A 27525-nucleotide genomic window follows, 5' to 3' on the forward strand; every position below is an offset into this window, starting at 1 on the left:
AAAAATATATACTTGTATTGATTTTAAGAAAGACATTGATGTTTATGGTTAGGTACACGTCGGAGCAAAGACAGTCCTTTTTCGCGAATGCGCACCACATCGATTATATGCAAAGCAAGACAGGCTAGATAAACTAGTAATATCATCACCATGTGTAGTTAACTAGTGTTTATGATTGATTTATTGTTTTTTTATAAGATAAGTTTAATGTTAGCTAGCAACTTACCTTGGCAACGTAAAGCAGGTGGTTAGAGCGTTGGGCTAGTTAACGTAAGGTTGCATCCCCGAGCTGACAAGGTAAAAATCTGTCGTTCTGCCCCTGAACAAGGCAGTTAACCCACCGTTCCTAGGCCGTCATTGAAAATAAGAATGTGTTCTTTAACTGACTTGCCTAGTTAAATAAAGGTTTAAATTATTATATATATTTTTTAATCGTCAAATCGGTGGCCCAAAATACCGATTACCGATTGTTATGAAAACTTGAAATCGGCCCTAATTAATCGGCCATTCCGATTAATCGGTCGACCTCTAGTTCATTGATTCACTATTACCTGATTCGGCATGCTGAGAAAGCCAGGTTCATTGATTCACTATTACCTGATTCAGCATGCTGAGAAAGCCAGGTTCATTGATTCACTACAGATAATTCCACAACAGACAATACAATAGACTCAATAGAGGTCTTGGAGGTGGAATACTCAGTACCATGGAAATCACTACTGTCTGGAGATGGTGGAGATATCTAATTATAAAGAGGCTAATTACCAATCAATGAATGAATCAAGACATTTTATTTAACTGAAAGAGCTAAACGTTATTAACCTGGTCCCAGATCTATTTGTGCTCTATGCAACTCCATGTTCAAGCCAAACAATGAGTGACAAGTAGGTTGACACAACAACACAAACAGACTGACACTCAGGCTAATACTTTAATCATTGAACAATTGTACATACATGTTTCTATAGGATTTTGTTAAAGAGGTAAATACTTTTTCAGTACAAGCTTCTGTTTATGTGCTATCAACATTATATTTCATTACTGGACCACAAGTTAAATGTTGAACTTGAGTTGATGCGTCTACATCTGCATTGCTTTCTCTGTGGTTTTAGGCTGGATAAGCACTTTGTGACCACTGCTGATGTAAAAAGGGCTTATCGTGTGTCTATTGTTGTACGTGTCACCAAGATTATGTTGATGTTTCAAATTTGGAATTTAAAAAAAAAAGAACATGGTTTGGTTTTCATTTCTGTGTGTAATTACTTCCTTTAATGGATCCAAATCCAGCTTTATGGTTGACATCAGAATGGTGAGAAAACAGCAAACAGTGACAGCATGCCAAATGGAACCCTACAGAGCACTACTTTAGACCAGAGCCCTGTGGGCTATTGACTTCACCAGTCCTACTAATTACTAGCTTAAAAGCCTACCTGCTGTTGAAGCCATTAGGTTCTCTGTGTGAGGGTACTCCCATCCCAGTGGTTTAAAAATGCTCTTATCTGCAAGAGAGGCACTGTCAGTTCTCCCATTTCCATATTGGTTTGGTGGAACTCCAAGTCACTGTGACATTTCGACTGTCATGTCATATTTGAAACAGATTTCTTCATATCATCTCTGTTAAAGAGATTGAACAGGATTTTAAGCATTTCCAAATTCTTCACATATACGAATTGCAGGATTTATTAATAGATGTAAAGTCCCGTTTAGGGGACTTGCGTGGCTCTGGTACCGGTTCTGACCAACATTTTAGTGTCTAAATCGGTCTGTGAACATCGTAGATGGAAATGGTTTGCATTGAGCGGTAGCCCTGATTCTCACGGACACAGGAGTATGTCTCCTCTGAAATCTGACACCACTTGATGCTGGGATGTCCCTCAGAGATCGATTTATAGCCAGTAATCTAAAATAATTGTAAACAGAAAACACTTTCTAATTGTCATAGAAGGAAGAGATTAATATGATATGAAAGGCAAGTTCCTACGAGTTCAGGAAGTCATGCTAGAGCTCTGTGAGACATTCACAGCGATGGGAGCAGACGTTTTGATCAAGAGAGACCTTTAGAAAATATACACATTTTGTCTAACACTAAATATTTAAATATATATTTTACAGTTATAAGGAAGGTTAAATATTATAGTCAGTCCTTTTATAAATCGATTATACTATATTTAGAAAAATAAATATGTAATTTCAAGCCATATTCATAGTTTTGTTGAATCGGAAATACATTAAGATATTTCATATTTTCATCATATTTGTCCTGTGTACTTGTGTCCTCAAAAGTGACAACACCTCTGCAATTTATAAAATGTTTTACCTGGAAGGTGAGATTTAACCTTGGAGTACACAGGATTCCTAGTTATTGTTTGTGTCCCTCTTATGATAAATCCTTACTTCTGGAGATTACATAGATTACAATGATTTACATTTAAGAGGTTTTAAATAACACATAAACCATAAAGACATCCATACATACAGTAGAGGGATGTTTTAATCCATAAAGACATCCATACATACAGTAAGAGGGATGTTTTAATCCATAAAGACATCCATACATACAGTAGAGGGATGTTTTAAACCATAAAGACATCCATACATACAGTAAGAGGGATGTTTTAAACCATAAAGACATCCATACATACAGTAAGAGGGATGTTTTAATCCATAAAGACATCCATACATACAGTAGAGGGATGTTTTAAACCATAAAGACATCCATACATACAGTAAGAGGGATGTTTTAAACACTGAAAAAAAATCAAGCCAGCAGTAAACACAAAAAGCCACTGAGGTTTTAGAGAACAGTCACCATATAGTAACCTCACCGTAAGAGACATCAGGAGTGAAGCCTGGGCATCCAAGGCCATCATATAGTATACACAGGGTTCATTGTAAGCAGGCTCCAAATGCCTCTGTGCTTCAGCCAACTCCTCTCAAGGTTGTTCAATCAGTGTCAAACCAAACATGAAGGGCATAACAAAGCTGTGTGGCAATGACAGTCAGAAGAGTTGGCTCAAGCACATACTTTACAGACCTGGGAACAGGCTCCTTTCAGCCAGTGAACAACATCAAACCATATTTCTAATCAAATCAGTGACTTCAACGCTTCACTCTTTCCAGCGTCAAGCACACTTTATTGTAAATTCAGAAAGGGAAAGCATGGAAAACAAACGAGGAACATGAGTCCACATGAGGCCACGACTAAACAAATAAAAACAGGTGAACGTCAGTCTTCCATTGTGGAAGAGCTGGAGACGTTTTGACAGGCACTTCTCTCTGTAGTCCTGTGAATGAGAAGAAGTGGTATAAAATAACACAATAAACAGAAAGCCAAAGGAAGATGCTTCATGGAGAGAAAACAAAAGCTTCACGTTAAGGCACTCCTTGTGTATGTGCCCCATGCTCTCTTTGCTCCATCACACACACACACACACACACACACACACACACACACACACACACACACACACACACACACACACACACACACACACACACACACACACACACACACACACACACACACACACCAACTGTCAATCATTGATAGCAAAAGAAGCATATACAATGAGGTGAGAGTGCCTTGATCAGATCAGTAAGGGTTGTGGGTTTGATTCCCACAATGGCCACATATACTGCAGACGTGCCACTATGTAACTGTAGCTGCCTTTGGATTAAAGCATCTACTAAATGACCATATTATTTTACATTATTAGATGTTGGGTGTGGGACAGACACGAGCCCAGGGTTCTACTGGGACAGACACGAGCCCAGGGTTCTACTGGGACAGACACGAGCCCAGGGTTCTACTGGGACAGACACGAGCCCAGGGTTCTACTGGGACAGACACGAGCCCAGGGTTCTACTGGGACAGACACGAGCCCAGGGTTCTACTGGGACAGACACGAGCCCAGGGTTCTACTATGTAGCCAAGGGGATGTGGAAGTCGGTGCTGTCGAAGAGCAGGGGTCTCCTGGGTGGCGTGGGGTCCTTATCAGCCTTGTGTAAGAGCTTGAACAGTCCTGTACCGATGTTCATGGGGATTCCCATGATGATGCATTCAGATACACCTGGGAACAGAGGAGACAGAGAGATTCAGATACACCTGGAAGCAGAGGAGACAGAGAGACATTCAGATACACCTGGAAGCAGAGGAGACAGAGAGACATTCAGATACACCTGGAACCAGAGGAGACAGAGAGACATTCAGATACACCTGGAACCAGAGGAGACAGAGAGACATTCAGATACACCTGGGAACAGAGGAGACAGAGAGACATTCAGATACACCTGGAACCAGAGGAGACAGAGAGACATTCAGATACACCTGGAACCAGAGGAGACAGAGAGACATTCAGATACACCTGGAACCAGAGGAGACAGAGAGACATTCAGATACACCTGGAACCAGAGGAGACAGAGAGACATTCAGATACACCTGGAACCAGAGGAGACAGAGAGACATTCAGATACACCTGGAAGCAGAGGAGACAGAGAGACATTCAGATACACCTGGAAGCAGAGGAGACAGAGAGACATTCAGATACACCTGGGAACAGAGGAGACAGAGAGACATTCAGATACACCTGGAACCAGAGGAGACAGAGAGACATTCAGATACACCTGGAACCAGAGGAGACAGAGAGACATTCAGATACACCTGGAACCAGAGGAGACAGAGAGACATTCAGATACACCTGGAACCAGAGGAGACAGAGAGACATTCAGATACACCTGGAACAGAGGAGACAGAGAGACATTCAGATACACCTGGAACCAGAGGAGACAGAGAGACATTCAGATACACCTGGAAGCAGAGGAGACAGAGAGACATTCAGATACACCTGGAAGCAGAGGAGACAGAGAGACATTCAGATACACCTGGAAGCAGAGGAGACAGAGAGACATTCAGATACACCTGGAAGCAGAGGAGACAGAGAGACATTCAGATACACCTGGGAACAGAGGAGACAGAGAGACATTCAGATACACCTGGAACCAGAGGAGACAGAGAGACATTCAGATACACCTGGAACCAGAGGAGACAGAGAGACATTCAGATACACCTGGAACCAGAGGAGACAGAGAGACATTCAGATACACCTGGAACCAGAGGAGACAGAGAGACATTCAGATACACCTGGAACAGAGGAGACAGAGAGACATTCAGATACACCTGGAACCAGAGGAGACAGAGAGATTCAGATACACCTGGGAACAGAGGAGACAGAGAGATTCAGATACACCTGGGAACAGAGGAGACAGAGAGATTCAGATACACCTGGGAACAGAGGAGACAGAGAGATTGAGCTCAATCAGCCGTGTTTGGGATATCTTTCTCAATGACTGGAAATCCGACCTCTCTTCCGTCTCCTCCCCATTCATCTGCTGTGAAAACACTTGACAAGTGGCTAGTTAGTTATTTCAGATCAGTGCAATGAATGAGAGAAGTCGTGTAAAGGACAGATGTTTTTTAGACAACAAAAAGCCAGTGTGTTCTTTGTTATCAAGTAGCTGTATTTCTGTAATTCTGCTATAGAAAGAGGAAGCATGAAACTCACCACAGACTGAGTCCTTCTGACCAAAGTACGCAGCATCAAAGAGATGGTCGGCAGTTTTCTCAAAGGACGCCAGCATCAACACGCTCTCCTTCATCTTAGCCAGGCCAAACCTGGTGATACCTAGGATCTCACCCTATGGATGGCAAATACATTATCCAATTCCATAACCCTATACATTACCCTATTGCATATCCATATCATTATCATATTACATTATCCTATTGCATATCCATATCACATTACACTACCACATTATCGTATTGCATTATCATATTACATTATCCCGTTTCATATCACTATTACATTATCATATCACATTATCCCATTGCATAACCCTTTACATTATCTTATTACATTATCATATTGCATAACCCTATTACTTGCCAAGATAATACATCCACCTGACAGGTGTGACATAACAAGAACCTGATTAAACAGCATGATCATTACACACACAGGTGCACCTTGTGCTGGGGACAATAAAAGGCCACTCAATTGTGCAGTTTTGTTACACAACACAATGCCACAGATGTTTCAAGTTTTGAGGGAGCATGCGATTGGCTGCAGGAATGTCCACCAGAGTTGTTGCTAGAGAATTTAAAGTTCATTTAATTGAACTCTGTGAAGCATTTATTTGGGCAGCAATTTTTGAGGCTGGTAACTCTAATGAACTTATCCTCTGCAGCAGACGTAACTCTGGGTCTTCCTTTCCTATGGCAGTCCTCATGAGAGCCAGTTTCATCATAGCACTCAATGGTTTCCGCGACTGCACTTGAAAAAACGTTCAATGTTCTTGATATTTCCAGATTGACTGACCTGTCTTAAAGTAATGTGCTTATTTGATCTGTTCTTGCCATAATATGGACTTGGTCTTTTACCAAATATGGCTATCTTGTCACAACACAACTGATTGGCTCAAATGAACTAAGGAAAGAAATTCAAAAAATTAACAAGGCACACCTGTTAATTGAAATGCATTCCAGGTGACTATCTCATGGAGCTGGTTGAGAGAATGCCAAGAATGTGCAAAGCTGTCAAGTCAGAGGGTGGCTACTTTGAAGAATCTCAAATATATTTTGATTTGTTTAACACTTTTTTGGTTACTACATGATTCCATATGTGTTATTTAATAGTTTTGATGTCTTCACTATTATTCAATAATGTAGAAAATAGTAAAAATAAAGAAAAATCCTTTAATGAGTAGGTGTCCAAACATAATGTTTTTGTTTTTTAGTTTTTAAATATATATATATTTTTTTTACACCTCTTTTTCTCCCCAATTTTGTGATATCCAATTGGTAGGTACAGTCTTGTCCCATCACTGAGGCACTGCTTCTTGACACAATGCCCGCTTAACCCGGAAGCCAGCTGCACCAATGTGTCGGAGGAAACACCGTAAACCTGGCGACCGTGTCAACGTGCACTGCGCCCGGCTCGCCACAGGAGTCACTAGAGGGCGATCGGACAAGGACATCCCTGCCGGCCAAACCATCCCCTAACCCGGACGACGCTGGGCCAATTGTGCGCCGCCTCATGGGTCTCCCGGTCACGGCCAGCTGCGACACAGCCTGTAATCGAACCAGAATCTGTAATGACACAGCTAGCACTGCGATGCAGTGCCTTAGACCGCTGCACCAGTCGGGAGGCAAGTGTCCAAACTTTTGACTGGTACTGTATTTCAATGGAAAACACATGTAAAATATGACATTAGCTGAGAGTAGGCCTGCACAGGTTAGCAAAATTCTGGGAACTTCCAATAAATTCCCAGTTTTTCCAGAAATGCTGGTTGCATGATTCTGGTTGCATGATTTATTACGGGAATCCTCTAACCAGGATTTCAGGAAAACCAGGGAATTTATTGAAAGTTCCAGGAATTTTGCAACCCTGCTGCATCTAAACTGCAAACAGAGGACTTCATCTGTCATCACAATACAAACTTAAAAAAAAAAAACCTCAATATTATTGGTCTTTGAATAAAACATTGTTCATCTTTTCACCGACCTTATAGGACATGAGGTCTGCCAGGAGCATGACGTGTCGCCTGTCGATGCTCATGCCGTGGTTCACCATGGTGTACTGGATCTCATTGATGATGGTGGACCTAGCAGCCTCGATACCAAGCGTCTTCTCAACCTGGGAAACAGAGACAATCAGTTGATTCTGTTTAGATCTGGTTTTTTAAAGGAGAATAGAATTCCAAACTGATATTTGTATGATTGATTAAATGGTAGGATAGGAGGACAGCAGCAGCAGGGAGACAGAGCAGAGGGAACAGAAATGCGTAAGGCTCATGCTGGGATCAAATTAGGATCCTCGCCGCGGGGAAAGTAGATAGTTCTGGAGGAGAGAACAGTCAGTTGGTTCTCGGCACAGAGGCATTGGGGAATTCAATCAATTCATTTAATTAACTAAGCCCCTCTTTTACAACAACAGTTGTCATAGAAAGAATTGGTTCAGGCCAATCAATGAGATGATCATTTAAAATTCGATCAATAAATGGGACGATAATATGTTGCTGTTTGTTTTTGGAGGAGGGGCTTCTACAGTCTAGTTACCTCATAGGTGTTGTTTGAAGTGGTCCTGTTGCCGTTGACACCGTGGGTTGCCATGACGCTGCGTAGGTTGTCTCCCTCAACCAGCAGCTTGTACTTGTTCTTGCCGGTCTGCTCGTCGATGTGAATGACAGCTCTGGACACCTCGGGGATACCCTGTACCACCACCTAGTTGCACCACAGAGACAGGGAGAGAAGAGACAGAGAGAGGGAGGAGAGAGAGAGGGGACAGAGAGAGAGAGGGGACAGAGAGAGGGAGGGGACAGAGAGAGGGAGGGGACAGAGAGAGGGAGGGGACAGAGAGAGGGAGGGGACAGAGAGAGAGAGGGGACAGAGAGAGAGAGGGGACAGAGAGAGAGAGGGGACAGAGAGAGAGAGGGGACAGAGAGAGAGAGGGGACAGAGAGAGAGAGGGGACAGAGAGAGAGAGGGGACAGAGAGAGAGATGGGACAGAGAGAGGGAGGGGACAGAGGGAGGAGAGAGAGGGGACAGAGAGAGAGAGGGGAGGGAGGGAGGAGAGAGAGGGGACAGAGAGAGGGAGGAGACAGAGAGAGGGAGGGGACAGAGAGAGGGAGGGGACAGAGAGAGAGAGGGGACAGAGAGAGGGAGGGGACAGAGAGAGAGAGGGGACAGAGAGAGAGAGGGGACAGAGAGAGAGAGGGGACAGAGAGAGAGAGGGGACAGAGAGAGGGAGGGGACAGAGAGAGAGAGGGGACAGAGAGAGGGAGGGGACAGAGAGAGGGAGGGGACAGAGAGAGGGAGGGGACAGAGAGAGGGAGAGAGGGGACAGAGAGAGGGAGAGAGGGGACAGAGAGAGGGAGAGAGGGGACAGAGAGAGAGAGGGGACAGAGAGAGAGAGGGGACAGAGAGAAAGAGGGAGAGAGAGAGAGGGGACAGAGAGAGAGAGGGGACAGAGAGAGAGAGAGGACAGAGAGAGGGAGGGGACAGAGAGAGAGAGAGGACAGAGAGAGGGAGGAAAGGAGAGGAGACAGAGAGGGAGGAGAGAGGGGACAGAGAGAGGGAGGAGAGAGGGAAGGGACAGAGAGAGGGAAGGGACAGAGAGAGGGAGGAGAGAGAGGACAGAGAGAGGGAGGGGGGACAGAGAGAGAGAGGGGACAGAGAGAGAGAGGGGACAGAGAGAGAGAGGGGACAGAGAGAGAGAGGGGACAGAGAGAAAGAGGGAGAGAGAGAGAAGGGACAGAGAGAGAGAGGGGACAGAGAGAGAGAGGGGACAGAGAGAGAGAGGGGACAGAGAGAGAGAGAGGACAGAGAGAGGGAGGGGACAGAGAGAGAGAGAGGACAGAGAGAGGGAGGAAAGGAGAGGAGACAGAGAGGGAGGAGAGAGGGAAGGGACAGAGAGAGGGAGGGGACAGAGAGAGGGAGAAGAGAGGGGACAGAGAGAGGGGACAGAGAGAGGGGACAGAGAGAGGGAGGAGAGAGGGGACAGAGAGAGGGGACAGAGAGAGGGAGGAGAGAGGGGACAGAGAGAGGGGACAGAGAGAGGGAGGAAAGGAGAGATGAGACAGAGAGGGAGGAGAGAGGGGACACACTATAATGAACTGTACAGAGGCTTGGCAGCATTACCCGCCTGGTGAATTCTATGTATTTCTAATCACAAAGCCCCTGTTGATATCATGAAAGAAACAATTCACGAAAATAATCCATCGTGAGACCTGCCTGAAGACTGACACAAGATTAACATTTTTAGTGCAATACTTTAGACCAGAGCCCCAGTCAAAAGTGGTTCACTATATATAGGGAATACGGGCCCTGGTCAAAAGTAGCGGGCTGAATAGGGTGCCTTTTGGGACGCAGCTTTACTCTTACCTTGGGCAGGTTATCCTTTAGAGACTGGAGGACGTAGTACATGGAGCTCTTGCTGTTTTCCCTGGGAGATACACAGACCACTGCCTCCCCGTGTACAGCTATGTCTCCAGGCTTCACTCTCAGCTTAGACATGCAGATAGAGTAGCGGACTGTCTCTGCATTCACCTGGGGAGAGAGACAGACAGAAATAGATAGAGTCAGAGAGCAAGAGAGAGCGAGAGCAAGAGAGAGCGAGAGAGAAAAAAGAGAGAGAGAGAGACAGACAGACAGAGAGACAGACAGAGAGAGAGAAGGACAGAGAGAGACACAGAGAGAGAGAGAGAGAGAGATAGACAGAGAGAGACAGAGAGAGTCAGAGAGAGAGAGAGACAGAGAGAGTCAGAGAGAGAGAGAGACAGAGAGAGACAGAGAGAGTCAGAGAGAGAGAGAGAGACAGAGAGAGAGAGACAGAGAGAGACAGAGAGAGTCAGAGAGAGAGAGAGAGACAGAGAGAGAGAGAGACAGAGAGAGACAGAGACAGAGAGACAGAGACAGAGAGAGAGACAGAGACAGAGAGAGAGACAGAGACAGAGAGAGAGACAGAGAGACAGACAGAGAGAGAGACAGACAGAGAGAGAGACAAAGAGAGAGACAGAGAGAGAGAGAGAGACAGAGAGAGACAGAGAGAGACAGAGAGAGAGAGAGACAGAGAGACAGAGAGAGTCAGAGAGAGACAGAGAGAGAGAGAGAGAGAGACACAGAGAGAGAGAGAGACAGAGAGACAGAGACAGAGAGACAGAGACAGAGAGAGAGAGAGAGAGAGAGACACAGACAGAGAGAGAGACAGAGAGAGACACAGACAGAGAGAGACACAGACAGAGAGAGACACAGACAGAGAGACAGAGAGAGACAGAGAGAAAAAGAGAGAAAAAGAGAGAGAAAGACATGCACACACAGTTGAACAGTCAAACATCTCAGGCTTCTCTACAGTGAGTTGGGGTGGATGGAACTACGTCCAGACCTGCCTGATTACTGGTCAGGCCACGCTACAGTATAAAACAACCCTTTCATTTAAAACCCATCCTTTAAAGAACAATCCAATGCACAATTAGTGTAGTGTGAAGAACAGCCCTGCTCTCTGTGGAGCTGCATCCTACTCTTGTCAAACTGACAAAGTCCCACTGTCTGTCTGACTTCCTGTCTAAACTGACAAAGGCAGACTGTCTGACTTCCTGTCTAAACTGACAAAGGCAGACTGTCTGACTTCCTGTCTAAACTGACAAAGACAGACCTGGGAAGTATCAGACTACGAAGCCTTTTTCCTCTAAAATGCCACCTGATAAAGATCAAAGGCAGATATCCTGAAACCAAAACAGTTTATTTCCTTTCATCCCTCCCAGTAGTTCATACCCACACAAATAGAAATTATAGAATAGGCATATAGAAATATAATGAATAGAGTCACTAGAACTAATAGAATAATCACAGAATTAGAATGAATATACACTACATGACCAAAAGTATGTGGACACCTGCTCATCCAACATCTCATTCCAAAATCATGGGCATTAATATGGAGTTGTTCCCTCCTTTGCTGCTATAACAGCCTCCACTCTTCTGGGAAGGTTTTCCACTAGATGTTGGAACATTGCTGCAGGGACTTGGTTCCATTCAGCCACAAGAGCATTAGTGAGGTTGGGGACACTGATGTTAGGCGATTATGCCTGGCTCGCAGTCGGCGTTTCAAATCATCCCAAAGGTGTTGAATGGGGTTGAGGTCAGGGCTCTGTGCAGGCCAGTCAAGTTCATCCACACCGATCTCGACAAACCATTTCTGTATGGATCTCGCTTTGTGCACAGGGGCATTGTCATGCTGAAACAGGAATGGCCTTCCCCAAAATGTTGCCACAAAGTTGGAAGCACAGAATCGTCTAGAATGTCATTGTATGCTGTAGCATTAAGATTTCCCTTCACTGGAACTAAGGGGCTTAGCCCAACCCATGAAAAACAGCCCCAGACCATTATTCCTCTTCCACCAAACTTTACAGTTGGGACTATGCATTGGGGCAGGTAGCATTCTCCCGGCATCCGCCAAACCTAGATTCGTCTGTCGGACTGCCAGATGGTGAAGCGTGATTCAACACTCCAGAAAACGCGTTTACACTGCTACAAATTCCAAAGGCGGCGAGCTTGACACCACTCCAGCCAACGCTTGTCATTGTTCTTAGGTTTGTGTGCGGCTGCTCGGCCATGGAAATCCATATCATGAAGCTCCCGACGAACAGTTCTTGTGGTGACGTTGCTTCCAGAGGCAGTTTGGAACTCGGTAGTGAGTGTTGCAAACGAGGACAGACGATTTTTACGTGATACAAGCTTCAACACTCGGCGGTCCCATTCTGTGAGCTTGTGTGGCCTACCACTTCGCGGCTGAGCCTTTGTTGCTCCTAGACGTTTCCACTTCACAATAACAGCACTTAAAGTTGACTGGGGCAGCACTAGCAGGGCATACATTTGAAAAACGGACTTGTTGGAAAGGTGGCATCCTATGACAGTGCCACGTTGAAAGTCACTGAGCTCTTCAGTAAGGCCATTCTACTGCCAATGTTTGTCTATGGAGATTGCATGTGCTCGATTTTATACACCTGTCAGCAACGGGTGTGGCTGAAATAGCCGAATCCAATAATTTGAAGGGGTGTCCACATACTTTTGTAATATAGTGTAGTCATTAGAATGAATAGAATAGTCAGAACCTAACGAACAGAATAGTCATATAGAATTAGAACGAACAGAATAGTCATATAGAATTAGAACAAAGTCAGAATTAGAACGAACAGAAGTCAGAATTAGAATGAATAGAATAGTCAGAATCTAACGAACAGAATAGTCATATAGAATTAGAACGAACAGAATAGTCATATAGAATTAGAACAAAGTCAGAATTAGAACGAACAGAAGTCAGAATTAGAATGAATAGAATAGTCAGAATAAGAATGAATAGTCATAGAATAGAATAGTCATAGAATAAGAATGAATAGAATAGTCATAGAAAAATAATGAATAGAATAGTCATAGAAAAAGAATGAATAGAATAGTCATAGAAAAAGAATGAATAGAATAGTCATAGAAAAGTCATCGAATTAGAATGAATAGAATAGTTAAATAGAATGAATAGAAATAGTCACGAAAAATAAGGAATAGATTATCATAGAATAATATAGAAATAGAATGAATGGAACAGTCATAGAATGACTAGAATAGTGGCTGTGTTTCTATGTTGGTACCTCTAGTCGTAGCAGTCTGATCCTTTCCAGTGACAGCTTGACCAGAATGAAACAGTCGTCTGGCAAAAACACCTCTTCAATGTACTCTGAAATCTGTCAGGGGAAAGAGTCTGATATGTATTCAATCATTTACAAGTCAAATGACAAACATTGATTTTCTGTTGTCATGGCAGAACGGTGTTATTTTATTTTCAAGTACACAGTAAGTATACAGTAAACAGTGTGTTTTGCAGTAGCCAGTATTTCAAACCGAGTGTTATGTGTTGTGCATTGTGTATTTGAAATGACAGGGTTGTTTTTGGTAACATCTCTGCTGGATTATTATAGTCCAATGCCATCCTAATAGTTACATTAAACTTTAAAAAGGCACGGGAAATAAGATTATTATTTGTAACTATAAAAAGCAATCAAAGTTTCAATACTAATCCTTGAATAATGAACAGACATCCTATGAGGTGAGAGATAGTGCTCAGTATTCAAGCCAGCTAGCGGAGCTCAGTATTCAAGCCAGCTAGCGGAGCTCAGGCTAAAGGCCAGCTAGCGGAGCTCAGGCTAAAGGCCAGCTAGCGGAGCTCAGGCTAAAGGCCAGCTAGCGGAGCTCAGGCTAAAGGCCAGCTAGCGGAGCTCAGGCTAAAGGCCAGCTAGCGGAGCTCAGGCTAAAGGCCAGCTAGCGGAGCTCAGGCTAAAGGCCAGCTAGAGGAGCTCAGGCTAAAGGCCAGCTAGAGGAGCTCAGGCTAAAGGCCAGCTAGAGGAGCTCAGGCTAAAGGCCAGCTAGCGGAGCTCAGGCTAAAGGCCAGCTAGCGGAGCTCAGGCTAAAGGCCAGCTAGCGGAGCTCAGGCTAAAGGCCAGCTAGAGGAGCTCAGGCTAAAGGCCAGCTAGAGGAGCTCAGGCTAAAGGCCAGCTAGCGGAGCTCAGGCTAAAGGCCAGCTAGCGGAGCTCAGGCTAAAGGCCAGCTAGCGGAGCTCAGGCTAAAGGCCAGCTAGAGGAGCTCAGGCTAAAGGCCAGCTAGAGGAGCTCAGGCTAAAGGCCAGCTAGAGGAGCTCAGGCTAAAGGCCAGCTAGCGGAGCTCAGGCTAAAGGCCAGCTAGAGGAGCTCAGGCTAAAGGCCAGCTAGCGGAGCTCAGGCTAAAGGCCAGCTAGCGGAGCTCAGGCTAAAGGCCAGCTAGATTGTCTGTCAGATAGTTACACCAATAACTACAGATGGAAATTCTCTTTAGAGCTCAACATCCTCCACTGAAGTGACAGTTGAAACACTGATCATGTCTGTCTATGTCAGCTAAGTTAGACTTGTTTTAGCCTTGGTTTCTCTACTACCGCACGGCAAGCGGTACTGGAGCGCCAAGTCTAGGTTCAAGAGGCTTCTAAACAGCTTCTAACTTCAAGCCATAGACTCCTGAACATCTAATCAAATGGCTACCCAGACTATATGCATTTTTTGATGCATTCTTTACCCACTTGTCTACGCTGCTGCTACTCTGTTATTATCTATCCATAGTCACTTTAATAACTGTACCTACATGTACATATGACCTCAATTATCTCGACACCGGTGCCCCCGCACATTGACTCTGTACCAGTACCCCCTGTATATAGCCCCGCTACTGTTATTTTACTGCTGCTCTTTAATTATTTGTTATTCTTATCTCTTACTTTTTTGGGGCTATTTTCTTAAAACTGTATTGTTGGTTCAGGGCTTGCAAGTAAGCATTTCACTAAGGACTACACCTGTTGTATTAAGCATTTCACTAAGGACTACACCTGTTGTATTGAGCATTTCACTAAGGACTACACCTGTTGTATTGAGCATTCCACTAAGGACTACACCTGTTGTATTGAGCATTTCACTAAGGACTACACCTGTTGTATTGAGCATTTCACTAAGGAGTACACCTGTTGTATTGAGCATTTCACTAAGGACTACACCTGTTGTATTGAGCATTTCACTAAGGAGTACACCTGTTGTATTGAGCATTTCACTAAGGACTACACCTGTTGTATTGAGCATTTCACTAAGGAGTACACCTGTTGTATTGAGCATTTCACTAAGGACTACACCTGTTGTATTGAGCATTGCACTAAGGAGTACACCTGTTGTATTGAGCATTTCACTAAGGACTACACCTGTTGTATTGAGCATTTCACTAAGGAGTACACCTGTTGTATTGAGCATTTCACTAAGGACTACACCTGATGTATTCAGCATTTCACTAAGGACTACACCTGATGTATTCAGCATTTCACTAAGTACTACACCTGATGTATTCGGCGCATGTGACAAATACAATTTGATTTGAATGTGAGAGCCTGTCAGCATTCTATGGAACCATGGTGTGAATTATAGTGATCCATAAGCATTCTTACTTCTTTCACATCATGCACATATATCACTACAGTATTAATGCTAAGTTGTAATTATTTTCGCCTGTATGGCCTATTTATTGCCTACCGCCCTACTCTTCTACATTTGCACACACTATACATAGATTAAAAAAATATATATATATATTTTGCGTTATTGACTGTACGTTTGTTTGCGTAACTCTGTTGTTTTTGTCGTACTGCTTTGCTTTATCTTGGCCAGGTCGCAGTTGTAAATGAGAACATGTTCTCAACTGGCCTACCTTATTATATATAGGTGAAATAAATAAATGATAAAAATGTACTATTGAACTGTAGTGCTGCGCATGACAGAATCACACACATTCAAAACAGCACAATGCACAGCAACCTGCAGAGTGGGAATCATTCCACCGTGTGACTCGTTATGTTGTGGAGAAAAGGGGACATTACAGTGGTGACAGATTGTACCTGTAGAGTAGCTATAAAACATGTTGAATAGCTAGCTACCTCTCCCAGAAGGGTCTTTTCAATCCTCCCTTTCACCAGTCGGCCAAAGTCTGCATCGTCGTCAACATCCAAGTGAGCGCTGATTATAGGTGTGCTGATGGGAACACAAAAGAAGCCTTTTAAAAGGTTTGTGTCATTCTGAATAGAGTGGCATTTAAAATGGATGGGTACTGCTCATTGTTTGGCCAAGCAACTGGCTTGAGATTCAGCCTCTCTTATCTCTCAATCTCTCTCCCTCCGAATCTCTCACCCTCCCTCGCTCTTCTGCTCCCCTCTCTCTGAATCTCTCCCTCCCTCCCTCGCTCTTCTGCTCCCTCCTCTCCCTCCCTCGCTCTTCTGCTCCCTCTCTCTGAATCTCTCTCGCTCTTCTGCTCCCTCTCTCTGAATCTCTCCCCCTCCCCCTCTCTGAATCTCTCCCCCTCCCCCTCTCTGAATCTCTCCCCCTCCCCCTCTCTGAATCTCTCCCCCTCCCTCTCTCTGAATCTCTCCCCCTCCCTCTCTCTGAATCTCTCCCCCTCCCTCTCTCTGAATCTCTCCCCCTCCCTCTCTCTGAATCTCTCCCCCTCCCTCTCTCTGAATCTCTCCCCCTCCCTCTCTGAATCTCTCTCCCTCTCTGAATCTCTCTCCCTCTCTGAATCTCTCTCCCTCCCTCTCTCTGAATCTCTCTCCCTCCCTCTCTCTGAATCTCTCTCCCTCCCTCTCTCTGAATCTCTCTCCCTCCCTCTCTCTGAATCTCTCTCCCTCCCTCTCTCTGAATCTCTCTCCCTCCCTCTCTCTGAATCTCTCTCCCTCCCTCTCTCTGAATCTCTCTCCCTCCCTCTCTCTGAATCTCTCTCCCTCCCTCTCTCTGAATCTCTCTCCCTCCCTCTCTGTCGCGTTCCTAAGGTGAATTCATTCCTTCTCCAGGATTCTCTCCGGGCCGTGTGATTAGGACACAGAGCAGAATAACTACCAGCTGACAGGGGGACATCACAGCTGGACACTGTGATTGGAAGAACCTTCTTGGCTGTCTAGTCATGTAGAAGCAGACACCAATCAGAGCTAATGGAACACGGCGCCCTGCGGTCCGCTCTGAAGGACCCCTGCTGGGTCCAAACAGCACCCTATTCCCTATACAGGGCTCTGGACAAAAGTAGTGCACTATGTAAGGAATAGGTTGCCATTTGGGATTCAGCCGTATTCCCGTTCAGTCAGGGAGACGAGGAAGAATTTGGACAAAAACTATTTATCTTTCTGTTTTTAGGTTTTATGCTTCAGGGTGAAATTGATTGAATCTGAAGTTCTCCTAGTAACTTGTAACAATGAGCAAGCCTTCATGATCCTTCTACTATAATAGTCTGGAGAGAAAACCGAGAGGATTAAAAGAGACCTTTCCAAGTCCAGCTCTGACTCACATCTGATGTTGACTGACCATCCTAAACCAGGTCCATCTGGACCTGGAAGCCAGTTCCACTGCTGATTTTCATTCTTCCTCTCTAATCAAATACTGGTTTAGACTTGGGACACCAGGTGGGTACAATTAATTATCATTTAGAACAGCAAACCAGCAGTACTCTAGACCTCCAGGCTCAGATCTGAATCCTCCAGTCCTAAAGCCATTTAAAAAGGAGCTTAATAAGGGCTTTGACCCCCGACCCACCTGATGTTCTTGGAGGCGTTGATGATTTCCTTGATGCGTGGGACCCCCAGGGTGATGTTCATGGAGGCTACCCCAGCAAAGTGGAAGGTTTTCAGGGTCATCTGGGTGCCAGGCTCCCCAATGCTCTGGGCACACAGGGCTCCTACTGCTGAGCCCGGCTCCATCTGAGCTCTGGGGACACAGACATGTAGGATGAATGGGTAAAGTGTTACCTACCGGGGGTTCAAACCTGGGTTGACCCGCTGAGCTAAAGGACTAAGCATTAGTTTGGGGAGCTAACAAAAGTATTCAGACTGATCCTATGTCTCAATCCAATCTATGGGAATAGTGTGTCCTACGGGGGGGTTCAACACAAGTCTCCCAAGATTCTCCTAGGCATTAGCTTGGGGATCGAACACAAGTCTTCCAAGTCTCAAGCAAGGTTACTGATCACTCCATTAACACAACCGTCTGTGAGCAGTGACCCCCACAGATACAACCATCTGTGAGCAGTGACCCCCACAGACACAACCATCTGTGAGCAGTGACCACCACAGACACAACCATCTGTGAGCAGTGACCACCACAGACACAACCATCTGTGAGCAGTGACCCCCACAGACACAACCATCTGTGAGCAGTGACCCCCACAGACACAACCATCTGTGAGCAGTGACCCCCACAGACACAACCATCTGTGAGCAGTGACCTCCACAGATACAACCATCTGTGAGCAGTGACCCCCACAGATACAACCATCTGTGAGCAGTGACCCCCACAGATACAACCATCTGTGAGCAGTGACCACCACAGACACAACCATCTGTGAGCAGTGACCACCACAGACACAACCATCTGTGAGCAGTGACCACCACAGATACAACCATCTGTGAGCAGTGACCACCACAGATACAACCATCTGTGAGCAGTGACCCCCACAGATACAACCATCTGTGACCAGTGACCCCCACAGATACAACCATCTGTGAGCAGTGACCCCCACAGATACAACCATCTGTGAGCAGTGACCACCACAGATACAACCATCTGTGAGCAGTGACCCCCCACAGACACAACCATCTGTGAGCAGTGACCCCCACAGATACAGTACCTCATGTACTTGTCCCTGCAGGTCTCCAGAAACTTCTCTAGCTGGCTGGGAGTGATGCGGTCCAACTGATACAGAACTCTGGGCTGAAACAGAGAGAGAGAGAGAGCGCACGAGAGAGCGAGAGAGCGACCGTGAGCAAGAGGATTTACACTGAGATTTACAGTTACAGGGCAAGTAGCGTTCTCCTGGCATCCGCCAAACCCAGATTCATCCGTCGGACTGCCAGATGGTGAAGAGTGATTCATCACTCCAGAGAATGTGTTTCCACTGCTCCAGGGTCCAATGGTGGCGAGCTTTACACCACTCTACACTTGGCATTGCGCATGGTGATCTTAGGCTCGGCCATGGACACCCATTTCATGAAGCTGCCCCATGACAATAATTTTTGAGATACGAAGACGTTATAATAAATTAAATAAAACTGTTCCACGAAAAACGTGCATATGAAAACCATAACTGGCACGCAGATCGGTAGACATTGTAAGAAGTTTGCGGGAAGATGATGGTTGAGTCATGTTAAGGTTTTTTCCTTCTGGTTATCTTGATCTCTGGTTCCCTCTTGAGGCATTTGTATCTTATTTAATCAAACAGTGCGATTAATGCACATATAGTTGATTTTATGAAAACACATAGGGTGTGTCTATATATGGAAAAATACATGTTTAAAAATGTTGACTAATTGATTGGTCGAAAGAAGATCTTTTTTTTTTGTCGGGGACAGCCCTAATTTACACTGAGATAGTCTAATGGACAGATACAGAGAAATAATTTACACAGTCAAGTAAGGCATGTGTTTTTTGGTCTAAATTGTCAGAAAAAAGCTTTGACGGGGAAAAGTTGGTTGATGTAATCATTTTATGTGGTAAAATTGCGGTGATCGGTTAAAATTGCGAGCCCTTATTTTGTAGTGATTAGACAGTTTTATATGGTAATATTGCACTGCTCTAACTGTTTTATGCAGTAATAGTTCAGTAATGGGTCAAATTTGCAAGTGCTTGCATGATATAAAGGAAATAGCTAAATCCTGGATGGACTGCTTGAAAAAGAGATGTTATTGTCAATGTGACTGTGTTAAATGTAAAGGATGAAAAGGTCTACCTCTGTGGTGCCATTGTCGTTGATGCCATATTTATCCCTGGTCTTCTTGATTTTCTCAGATGTAGCCTTGATGAACTTCTTGATCTCCTTTGGTTGGGAGAGAAGGAAAGAGAGAGAGGGACAGGGAGAGATAAAGGGAGAGAGTGAGAGGGACAGGGAGAGATAAAGGGAGAGAGTGAGAGAGACAGTGAGATTAAGGGAGAGAGTGAGAGAGACAGTGAGATAAAGGGAGAGAGAGCGCCATGTCAATAACAGCCATTATAAGATGTCAATAATTCACTCCTGTTGAGATGTAAAAACACTTTAGAAACCCAGTGGAAAAATACAATTTATTAAATAAATAAAAAGAGTAGTGTTAATTCTCATCAGGAAAAGCTGGTAGAAATGACGGTTATAAAGTGGTTCTAAAGTGGTTCTAAAGTCATGGTTAAAAAGTGGTTCTAAAGTCATGGATGTAATGGTTAAAAAGTGGTTCTAAAGTCATGGATGTAATGGTTAAAAAGTGGTTCTAAATTCATGGTTAAAAAGTGGTTCTAAAGTGATGGTGTAAAGTGGTTCTAAAGTGATGCTGTAAAGTGGTTCTAAAGTGATGCTGTAAAGTGGTTCTAAAGTGATGGTTGTAAAGTGGTTCTAAAGTGATGGTTGTAAAGTGGTTCTAAAGTGATGGTTGTAAAGTGGTTCTAAAGTGATGGTTGTAATGGTTAAAAAGTGATGCTGTAAAGTGGTTCTAAAGTGATGCTGTAAAGTGGTTCTAAAGTGATGGTTGTAATGGTTAAAAAGTGATGCTGTAAAGTGGTTCTACAGTGATGGTTGTAAAGTGGTTCCAAAGTGATGGTTGTAAAGTGATATCTCTTCAACCACTTTTGCCCCTGGGTTACTTATTACATAATGTAGTGTACAGACGTTGGTAAATCAAGAGAACTGTTAGGAGATCATGCTTCCACACAACACACCAGCAGAGCTGCAGTGTAAACTTGTATTTCAACACAGCACTACGCACTAGGTCAGGCTGTGCAAGACAGACCGTAACATCACAGAACAGGAAACACTCATTCCATTTATAGTGGATGTCTTCTACAATCCATTTATCAAACCTGCCAAAAATATTCTGTTGATCAAAACCCTAGAATGATGCAACTCTTACATGATTAGTAAAATACATTCAAATCAACTGTGGATGCATTCTACAATAAATGTATTTAAAATATGTACAACATTTATTTGATCAAATTAAACCCCTACTACGATTCAACACTTGCATGATTAGTACTTTAATCCAAACATGGGGACACACATTGAAAAAGCCAAACGTTAGAATTGACGTTTCAATTCTGACTGAATGCAGTGTTGAAACGGTGCTGTTGTCACGTGGTTAGTGTCACACCATTACCTAGTCATGATGCACATTAGACAGTGTACCTCCATATACTTCTCTGAGCCCGTGTCTGTCAAGGCCTTGACGAGGGGGACAAAGTAGACAGAAACCGCTGAGAGCAAACTGGATCAACCTCACCACATGCTCATTAATCAACTCTGTGTGCGCGCACGGACAATCACATTACTTATCATTAAAATATGGTAATGACTACAAACAACAAATAAACTAACGAATGAAAAAAGGTGATTATGCTGCTATCTTGAAATCAGTTAATTAACTGATAAGGGACAGGCCTATTCATTTGAAACCAGAAGTTGTCATAGAAGTCCTTGACTCCTGTACTGACCTGACTTTCAACATTCCAATTAAAAGTTTATATACAAAAAGGGGGAATATTCCTACAATAACGATGACAATACTTCAGGCTTCTGTCCTCATCAACCAGTATCAGAACTTCTAGACCCTGACAGTGTATGATGGAACATTGTTAAAATGGGAGGTAACCCATCTGCCTAGGGAGACTAATCACAAACAAACATAATATACCTTCAAATAACCCTCTGGACAACAGAGCATGTACTGATGAAGAAACAGTAACACTATACACAAAACCTTTCAGAACAACATACATTATAAATGGTAATACATGTTTAGAGATGCTTTTAATGTTTAGAGAAGCTCTTTTTTTATGTTAAAAGATGCATTTCTAGTCACAGTATTCATGGGACACGTCTTTAAAAGGGGGAATCCTAGAGCACGGAGGTCTCATTGGACACGTCATTAAAGGAGGAATCCTAGAGCACGGAGGTCTCATGGGACACGTCTTCATTAGGAGGAATCCTAGAGCACGGAGGTCTCATGGGACACGTCATTAAAGGAGGAATCCTAGAGCACGGAGGTCTCATGGGACACGTCATTAAAGGAGGAATCCTAGAGCACGGAGGTCTCATGGGACACGTCATTAAAGGAGGAATCCTAGAGCACGGAGGTCTCATTGGACACGTCATTAAAGGAGGAATCCTAGAGCACGGAGGTCTCATGGGACACGTCATTAAAGGAGGAATCCTAGAGCACGGAGGTCTCATGGGACACGTCATTAAAGGAGGAATCCTAGAGCACGGAGGTCTCATTGGACACGTCTTCATTAGGAGGAATCCTAGAGCACGGAGGTCTCATTGGACACGTCTTCATTAGGAGGAATCCTAGAGCACGTAGGTCTCATGGGACACGTCTTCATTAGGAGGAATCCTAGAGCACGGAGGTCTCATGGGACACGTCTTCATTAGGAGGAATCCTAGAGCACGGAGGTCTCATTGGACACGTCTTCATTAGGAGGAATCCTAGAGCACGGAGGTCTCATTGGACACGTCTTCATTAGGAGGAATTCTAGAGCACGGAGGTCTCATGGGACACGTCTTCATTAGGAGGAATCCTAGAGCACGGAGGTCTCATGGGACACGTCTTCATTAGGAGGAATCCTAGAGCACGGAGGTCTCATTGGACACGTCATTAAAGGAGGAATCCTAGAGCACGGAGGTCTCATTGGACACGTCTTCATTAGGAGGAATCCTAGAGCACGGAGGTCTCATGGGACACGTCTTCATTAGGAGGAATCCTAGAGCACGGAGGTCTCATTGGACACGTCTTCATTAGGAGGAATCCTAGAGCACGGAGGTCTCATTGGACACGTCATTAAAGGAGGAATCCTAGAGCACGGAGGTCTCATGGGACACGTCATTAAAGGAGGAATCCTAGAGCACGGAGGTCTCATGGGACACGTCTTCATTAGGAGGAATCCTAGAGCACGGAGGTCTCATTGGACACGTCTTCATTAGGAGGAATCCTAGAGCACGGAGGTCTCATTGGACACGTTATTAAAGGAGGAATCCTAGAGCACGGAGGTCTCATTGGACACGTCTTCATTAGGAGGAATTCTAGAGCACGGAGGTCTCATGGGACACGTCTTCATTAGGAGGAATCCTAGAGCACGGAGGTCTCATTGGACACGTCATTAAAGGAGGAATCCTAGAGCACGGAGGTCTCATTGGACACGTCTTCATTAGGAGGAATCCTAGAGCACGGAGGTCTCATTGGACACGTCATTAAAGGAGGAATCCTAGAGCACGGAGGTCTCATGGGACACGTCATTAAAGGAGGAATCCTAGAGCACGGAGGTCTCATGGGACACGTCTTCATTAGGAGGAATCCTAGAGCACGGAGGTCTCATTGGACACGTCTTCATTAGGAGGAATCCTAGAGCACGGAGGTCTCATTGGACACGTCTTCATTAGGAGGAATCCTAGAGCACGGAGGTCTCATTGGACACGTCTTCATTAGGAGGAATCCTAGAGCACGGAGGTCTCATGGGACACGTCTTCATTAGGAGGAATCCTAGAGCACGGAGGTCTCATGGGACACGTTATTAAAGGAGGAATCCTAGAGCACGGAGGTCTCATTGGACACGTCTTCATTAGGAGGAATCCTAGAGCACGGAGGTCTCATTGGACACGTCTTCATTAGGAGGAATCCTAGAGCACGGAGGTCTCATTGGACACGTCTTCATTAGGAGGAATCCTAGAGCACGGAGGTCTCATGGGACACGTCGTCATTAGGAGGAATCCTAGAGCACGGAGGTCTCATGGGACACGTCATTAAAGGAGGAATCCTAGAGCACGGAGGTCTCATTGGACACGTCTTCATTAGGAGGAATCCTAGAGCACGGAGGTCTCATTGGACACGTCTTCATTAGGAGGAATTCTAGAGCACGGAGGTCTCATGGGACACGTCTTCATTAGGAGGAATCCTAGAGCACGGAGGTCTCATTGGACACGTCATTAAAGGAGGAATCCTAGAGCACGGAGGTCTCATTGGACACGTCTTCATTAGGAGGAATCCTAGAGCACGGAGGTCTCATGGGACACGTCTTCATTAGGAGGAATCCTAGAGCACGGAGGTCTCATTGGACACGTCTTCATTAGGAGGAATCCTAGAGCACGGAGGTCTCATTGGACACGTCTTCATTAGGAGGAATCCTAGAGCACGGAGGTCTCATGGGACACGTCTTCATTAGGAGGAATCCTAGAGCACGGAGGTCTCATGGGACACGTCTTCATTAGGAGGAATCCTAGAGCACGGAGGTCTCATTGGACACGTCATTAAAGGAGGAATCCTAGAGCACGGAGGTCTCATTGGACACGTCTTCATTAGGAGGAATCCTAGAGCACGGAGGTCTCATTGGACACGTCTTCAGAGGTCTCATTGGACACGTCTTCATTAGGTGGAATCCTAGAGCACGGAGGTCTCATGGGACACGTTATTAAAGGAGGAATCCTAGAGCACGGAGGTCTCATTGGACACGTCTTCATTAGGAGGAATCCTAGAGCACGGAGGTCTCATGGGACACGTCTTCATTAGGAGGAATCCTAGAGCACGGAGGTCTCATGGGACACGTCTTCATTAGGAGGAATCCTAGAGCGCGGAGGTCTCATGGGACACGTCTTCATTAGGAGGAATCCTAGAGCACGGAGGTCTCATGGGACACGTCATTAAAGGAGGAATCCTAGAGCACGGAGGTCTCATGGGACACGTCTTCATTAGGAGGAATCCTAGAGCACGGAGGTCTCATGGGACACGTTATTAAAGGAGGAATCCTAGAGCACGGAGGTCTCATGGGACACGTTATTAAAGGAGGAATCCTAGAGCACGGAGGTCTCATGGGACACGTTATTAAAGGAGGAATCCTAGAGCACGGAGGTCTCATGGGACACGTTATTAAAGGAGGAATCCTAGAGCACGGAGGTCTCATGGGACACGTCTTTAAAAGGGGGAATCCTAGAGCACGGAGGTCTCATGGGACACGTTATTAAAGGAGGAATCCTAGAGCACGGAGGTCTCATGGGACACGTTATTAAAGGAGGAATCCTAGAGCACGGAGGTCTCATGGGACACGTTATTAAAGGAGGAATCCTAGAGCACGGAGGTCTCATGGGACACGTTATTAAAGGAGGAATCCTAGAGCACGGAGGTCTCATGGGACACGTTATTAAAGGAGGAATCCTAGAGCACGGAGGTCTCATGGGACACGTTATTAAAGGAGGAATCCTAGAGCACGGAGGTCTCATGGGACACGTCTTCATTAGGAGGAATCCTAGAGCACGGAGGTCTCATGGGACACGTCTTCATTAGGAGGAATCCTAGAGCACGGAGGTCTCATTGGACACGTCTTCATTAGGAGGAATCCTAGAGCACGGAGGTCTCATGGGACACGTCTTCATTAGGAGGAATCCTAGAGCACGGAGGTCTCATGGGACACGTTATTAAAGGAGGAATCCTAGAGCACGGAGGTCTCATTGGACACGTTATTAAAGGAGGAATCCTAGAGCACGGAGGTCTCATGGGACACGTCTTCATTAGGAGGAATCCTAGAGCACGGAGGTCTCATGGGACACGTCTTCATTAGGAGGAATCCTAGAGCACGGCGGTCTCATGGGACACGTTATTAAAGGAGGAATCCTAGAGCACGGAGGTCTCATGGGACACGTTATTAAAGGAGGAATCCTAGAGCACGGAGGTCTCATGGCACAGTTCATTAACACTAGAACTGCCTGGCCTTTCAGCCTATCAGTACCCGCTAGAAAACGTTGCTGGGCGTCCCCTTTAGATGCATATCAGATGCATATCAACCCGCAAGGAGCACAAACATGCTTGATAAATAGTGCATAAACTATTATAAAGGATTAAATTGCATAAAGAAATACTTGTGGAAATAAATCAAATCAACAACAAAAAAATTCACTAGTTGTTTAGATGGATCGTCAAGGATATGTTGTTTTGTATAATTCTATTAAGTCCTAGAAAAAATGTAGGCCTGTAGCCTATTTTCATTCCCTTTACAATAAAACACTACAGTGTTTCCATTTGATCAACTTGATTTGTAAACTCGATTAGTAATAAGAGTTCTAGAGTTCTAGTAATTCATAAAGTCCAGTTACAGCCTCTAACAGAAACTAACAGATAATAATAATAATAATATAACCAGCCAGGTGATTAGTAATAGAGTTCTAGTCATTAGTAAAGTCCAGTTACAGCTTCTAACAGAAACTAACAGATAATAATAATAATAATATAACCAGCCAGGTGATTAGTAATAGAGTTCTAGTCATTAGTAAAGTCCAGTTACAGCTTCTAACAGAAACTAACAGATAATAATAATAATAATATAACCAGCCAGGTGATTAGTAATAGAGTTATAGTCATTAGTAAAGTCCAGTTACAGCTTCTAACAGAAACTAACAGATAATAATAATAATAATATAACCAGCCAAGTGATTAGTAATAGAGTTATAGTCATTAGTAAAGTCCAGTTACAGCTTCTAACAGAAACTAACAGATAATAATAATAATAATATAACCAGCCAAGTGATTAGTAATAGAGTTATAGTCATTAATAAAGTCCAGTTACAGCTTCTTCTGACAAAGTAGAAACCAAAAATATAATAATAATAATAATAATAATAATAATACTAATAATAAAACCAGCCAGGTGTGCAGGTGAAATGATTTGCTGCATTCCTAAACATAAACAAGTATAAAGGATTAAATAGCATAAAGAAATATTAGTGGAAATATATTAAATGACAAGATATAAAAACAGTCATCTGTTGATAGTATCAGACAGTGTATTGGGCCCTTATACCTGTGCCTTTACACATGAACCAATCAAGTTCTCTCTTTATGCTTCAGGTTCCACAGTCAGCACACAGCTTCAGGGCTTTGTGTGAGCAAGCCCCACAAACAAAATCGGTTGCACTGCACACAGTTTTCATGGGCAGCAGCCGACTTCACATTGTGTCTTGTTTTTCCCCAGTGGGAGCTGTGGTGCTTGAGGAAGAGAGAGAGCAGGACCTGCTGCCTCGGCAGCCTGCTTGGAGCTGTGGTGCTTGAGGAAGAGAGAGAGCAGGACCTGCTGCAAGCTCCCGCCTTTGTTTGTTCACTGTTCTGAACAGGCTAGTCTTCTTCACAATCAACTTGTCTGCCGGGGAAGTTGATGTGAAGAAGTTCTCCATGGTCACAATTACTGCCTTTGTCCGTGTAAGACTTCATGAGTCTCAAACCCACAGCCTCACACAGTCACTCACCTGCAGGCCTGGTTTCAGCTTTCCCCTGATATGGAAAGACATTGAGCAAGTACTTGGTTTGGACATCGGCGGCAAACCAGAACGTAACTGAAGTCACATGCACCATTATCAGCTTCTATCTGGTTTCTATCGCCCAT

The 27525-nt window shown here is 44.6% G+C and overlaps 1 protein-coding gene across 2 annotated transcripts in view; it reads right to left on the reverse strand.

The window, feature by feature from the left end:
• Window positions 1-2639: 2639 nt before the first annotated feature.
• The window catches only part of LOC106577425 (DNA-directed RNA polymerase III subunit RPC1), a 61227-nt gene continuing 36341 nt past the window's right edge, over window positions 2640-27525 (reverse strand). Inside the window, exons 22-32 of one of the 2 annotated variants that reach the window (XM_082964980.1) lie at window positions 21293-21328; window positions 19874-19960; window positions 18776-18858; window positions 17686-17856; window positions 16047-16140; window positions 13201-13293; window positions 9941-10105; window positions 8117-8281; window positions 7563-7694; window positions 5562-5694; window positions 2640-4070 (exon numbers count right to left, since the gene is read on the reverse strand). In XM_082964980.1, the coding sequence (XP_082821106.1) occupies window positions 3922-4070; window positions 5562-5694; window positions 7563-7694; window positions 8117-8281; window positions 9941-10105; window positions 13201-13293; window positions 16047-16140; window positions 17686-17856; window positions 18776-18858; window positions 19874-19960; window positions 21293-21328 (1308 nt within the window). In that variant the 3' untranslated portion in view covers window positions 2640-3921. The remainder of the gene's footprint in view (window positions 4071-5561; window positions 5695-7562; window positions 7695-8116; window positions 8282-9940; window positions 10106-13200; window positions 13294-16046; window positions 16141-17685; window positions 17857-18775; window positions 18859-19873; window positions 19961-21292; window positions 21329-27525) is intronic. The other variant, XM_082964981.1, reaches the window with a different exon arrangement.

Source organism: Salmo salar, chromosome 18 (assembly GCF_965601325.2).
Source record: "Salmo salar chromosome 18, fSalSal1, whole genome shotgun sequence".
NCBI classification, from domain to species: Eukaryota; Metazoa; Chordata; class Actinopteri; order Salmoniformes; family Salmonidae; genus Salmo; species Salmo salar.